At 34.4% G+C, this 4,384-nt stretch overlaps 1 protein-coding gene across 1 annotated transcript; it reads left to right on the top strand.

The window, feature by feature from the left end:
- The first annotated feature begins 632 nt into the window (after positions 1 to 632).
- On the top strand, positions 633 to 2,236 carry LOC120142293 (probable aquaporin PIP2-2). The gene is made up of 3 exons (XM_039157028.1): positions 633 to 641; positions 1,422 to 2,051; positions 2,126 to 2,236. Exons 1-3 carry the CDS (start codon positions 633 to 635, stop codon positions 2,231 to 2,233), a joined length of 747 nt encoding a protein of 248 aa, XP_039012959.1. The 3' UTR covers positions 2,234 to 2,236.
- Positions 2,237 to 4,384: the final 2,148 nt, after the last annotated feature.

The raw sequence follows: 4,384 nt of genomic DNA, 5'->3' as shown, positions 1-4,384 counted from the left end.
CTTTAGGTACATATTCGGAGTCATAAGTTTATCTGGCAAAGCCGTCACCAGCCCACCATACGACACCCGTTTTGCCTCATTTAATAATTAAGGAATCTGACCTACTTGTTTTTATAATTTAAAATAGGATAATGTTATCTTATTATGTAAATTTTAATTTTTTAATTTTTATCTATTTAAGTTTTAAATCTCTAACAACCCTAAACCTTGAGCTTTAAAAACTGAATCATCAACCTCTAAATGTTAATATATATATGTTAAGCGGAACTAAAAGTAATTTTGAGATTATTAACAATACAAAGTTTTTAAATGAAGTGGATACCGTCAGTAAAATAGATAAACAACCGGAAAAAAATTAAATTTAAAAATAAATATGTACCTATTCTCAAAAGGTCGTATATCTGTTACTCATTGTATATAATATTAGAATAAATATATTTATATAAATTAAGATCCATACCATTTAAAAAAAATTAAGGTAAACTACCCATTCCTATTACAATAATTCTTTTGGTGAAAGGAGCCAAAGTAAGTGAATTAAAGTGTATTTTTCTTTCTTCACTTTTTGCAATGTTGGTGTTGTTTTGCTAAAAAGCACTGCACCTAGAATCTATATTCTGTTTTGCTTGTAAATGATCAAGGCAAATGTCATTAACTGAATAAAATTATACAAAATGAAATAGATTATAATTGTTATACTCATTGAGTAAACAAAAGAATGACCGATGTAGAACTTTGTGAGACATATTTCTAATAATAAACGGACGTATGTCTTAAATGATTTTAGTGATAATATTTTCTCTAATTTGAATTTAAATAATAATATAATTTACATAAAATTTATTAAATAAAAGAGACTTGTTATTTTCTTTTTGAAATTCTGGTTTTGGATAGTTATTTTCATAATATATATGTTAGTAATAGATTAAAAGAATTTATGAATAAATATTACTTTATAATTACGTAAAACTGTTTAAAAAAAGTATTTAGTACTTAAATTTATTGAAATTAAAAACATAAATACAAAATAAATTTTATCGTATGATTGAAATAAAAACACTTATTGAATCGTCTTTTTGATGAAAAATATTATTTATTTTAAAAAATTAAATTTAAATGAGTACATTTATAAAATATGTATACTATTAATGAATTAAACAAAATTCTAAATAAACAATATTTTATACTAACGCTTGCAATTGCATAGTGAAGGGTGGGACCATGCAAACGAAGAAAATCGATATCAAAGGTACATTAGACGGCTAAGGATAAATGTTAAAATAATATTATTACACATAATCGACCTCCTTAATCATTATCATCAACGTCTCTATTTTCCCCTTACATGCCACTTCTCCCACTCACCTCTCTTCACCCACAGCTTAAACCTCTCCTTTTCTCCTCACAACTTTCAGTTTTAGCAAAGGGAACACGTGGCTAAGGATATCGAGACGACGGCGGAGCAAGGCGGAGGCGAGTTCTCAGCCAAGGACTACCACGATCCACCGCCAGCACCATTGATCAACTTCGACGAACTCACCAAATGGTCGTTTTATAGGGCGTGTATCGCCGAATTCATTGCCACCCTTCTTTTCTTGTATGTCACGGTGCTGACCGTGATCGGTCATAAAGTCCAAACCGACCCGGCCAAGAACACCGTTGACCAGGACTGCGGTAGCGTTGGCATTCTCGGTATTGCTTGGGCTTTTGGTGGCATGATCTTCATCCTCGTTTACTGCACCGCCGGTATCTCAGGGGGACACATCAACCCGGCGGTGACGTTTCGACTTTTCTTGGGGCGTAAGGTATCGCTGATCCGAGCCATCATGTACATGGTGGCTCAGTGCTTGGGTGCAATCTGCGGCTGTGGGTTGGTCAAGGCTTTCCAAAAGACTTACTACAACAGCTACGGTGGTGGTGCCAACGAGCTGCAACCGGGCTTCAACAAGGGCACCGGCTTCGGCGCTGAAATCATCGGCACCTTCGTTCTCGTCTACACCGTCTTCTCGGCCACCGATCCCAAGAGGAGCGCCAGGGACTCCCATGTTCCTGTATGTACTCTCTTGATTTCATTTTCTTTTTCTTTTTCTTGGCCTTTCCATTTAATAAAAACTAAATATTGAAGGTGCTGGCACCGCTCCCATCGGATTCGCCGTGTTCATGGTTCACCTTGCCACAATCCCCATCACCGGCACCGGCATCAACCCTGCAAGGAGCTTTGGAGCTGCTGTGATTTAAAACAAAGAAAAGGCTTGGGATGATCAAGTAAAAATTATTGACTTTTCCTCTATAAATTTCCATTTCAACTGAAAACACAAAGAGTGTTCATGTGTTGGTTTAATTTTGCAGTGGATGTTCTGGGTTGGACCCTTCATCGGAGCTGCCATTGCTGCCTTTTACCACCAGTACATCCTAAGAGCAGCAGCCATTAAAGCCCTTGGATCATTCAGGAGCAATGCTTAAAATATACCTCCATTTTCATACATAATTACATCAACAACAAATGAAAACGAGTGCACGCTTGTGTTGGGGGAGGGTTCCCTCGAACTGTAAATAAGAAAAATATTTATGGATAAGGGTGACTTTTCAATCCCTGTTTGTATTTGTATTTTTGTCGTCTTTTAATGTATTTCGTAACGATTGTCATCTCTATTTTCCCCCTAATATTGTGTGTATTTCATAAAAATATTGTCAAGTACCAGTCTTTTTAATTAATTATCATCACTCCATTTGTTTTGACTTGCAAATCAAGTTATAAAATATAGCTTAGCCAACTGCTTTTCAAATTCAAATGACTTAACCTTCCCTAAGCATGATCAATTATGATAGTTTCTATACTATTTACTTTATAGTTAATATTCAAGGTTCATGATTATATTCTTTTATAATATTATTCCTACTAATTACCTTTTTGTATTAACATTTGGGTCATAAAACTATATTGATACATGAATCAGTAGTTTGAGAGTGGCATCTTTAAAGAGATTTTGGCTTTTGCGGGAATTAAATCATGTATTTGAACTTTAACTAATAAATTGGTAATGACAAAAAAAATAAAGAAAATGAAAGTGTTTGGTCATATAAGATTAATATACATTATCTTCTTAATGTATGTATCCCTTTAGTCATTTCCAAGGGCAAATTAGGTGACTGTTAAGCTCTTGGATGATGAACAATTTGGCCATATATTACAAAATAATTAGATGCCATTTTGCCTTTGAAAATCACATATGAAACTGAAATATTATTTGATGTCACTATTATATAATTACACCCATCCTTTGCTATAAACTGAATTGGTATTTGATTACCAATTTAAACAGGGGTTTTAAATAATAAATAACCAATATTCTATAAAAAATTAAAAAACCATTCATTTAATAAAAATATTTTTAGAAATAATTGTTTATTTCAAAACAGAGGCGGGCCTAAGAATGCGCGACGGAACAGGGTCCCAGAATAACAAGGGTCCCAAAAAATTAGATTTATTATTAGAGAAAATCGCCTCAGTGACCAAAAAAAAGTTATAATATACGATTTTAACCAACTTTTTTTGGATTTGCCAAAATGACCAACAAAATCGCAACGCGAAATAAAAATCGCAACGCGATCCCCAGAATCGCAAATCAGTTTCCAAAATCGCAACGCGATTCTTGAAAATCGCAATGCGATAGTACAAATTCGCATTGCGATTTTCCAAAATCGCAACGCGAATATGAAAATCGCAACGCGAACACATAAATCGCAACGCGTATCCGTAAATCGCAACGCGTATCCGTAAATCGCAACGCATATGGGTAAATCGCAATGCGTATCCGTATATCGCAACGCGTATCCGTAAATCGCAACGAGAATCTGTAAATCGCAACGATAATCCGTAAATCGCAACGAGAATCTGTAAATCGCAACGATAATCCGTAAATCGCAACGAGAATCTGTAAATCACAACACTGAAATTTTGGGTATATAACACTGAAATCATAAACTAAATCCCTAAATCGCAACTCATTCCATCTCCATCTATCACTCTCTCCGGCGACATCCGTTCCTATATCCAACGACATCCTTCCCAATCCGGCAACAGGTTTTAGTTTCGCAGCTCGTCTGTTTAGTAAATTAATTTACAACCATGAAATCATCTAATGTTGATCATGTTTGGATAGATTTGTGTTTTGGAGGGTCATGGGATAATGTTCATGGTGTTTTACAATATATGCCTTTACCCATGAATCTTCAACTAAAATTGTCTTTACAAAAGTTAACTTATGAAACTCTAATGCTACGTGTTTCAAATAAATTGAATTTAGAGCCCCTAAGTGGATTTAGGCTATCTTATCAGAGAAATGGTAAAGTTTATTTGTTAACCGACAATGAAGATGTTGAA

This window comes from Hibiscus syriacus, unplaced genomic scaffold, assembly GCF_006381635.1.
Source record: "Hibiscus syriacus cultivar Baekdansim isolate YM2019G1 unplaced genomic scaffold, ASM638163v2 tig00110821_pilon, whole genome shotgun sequence".
In the NCBI taxonomy this organism is placed as follows: Eukaryota; Viridiplantae; Streptophyta; class Magnoliopsida; order Malvales; family Malvaceae; genus Hibiscus; species Hibiscus syriacus.
Note: the sequence above shows the minus strand (reverse complement) of the source record. Positions and strands in the feature narration are given on the sequence as shown.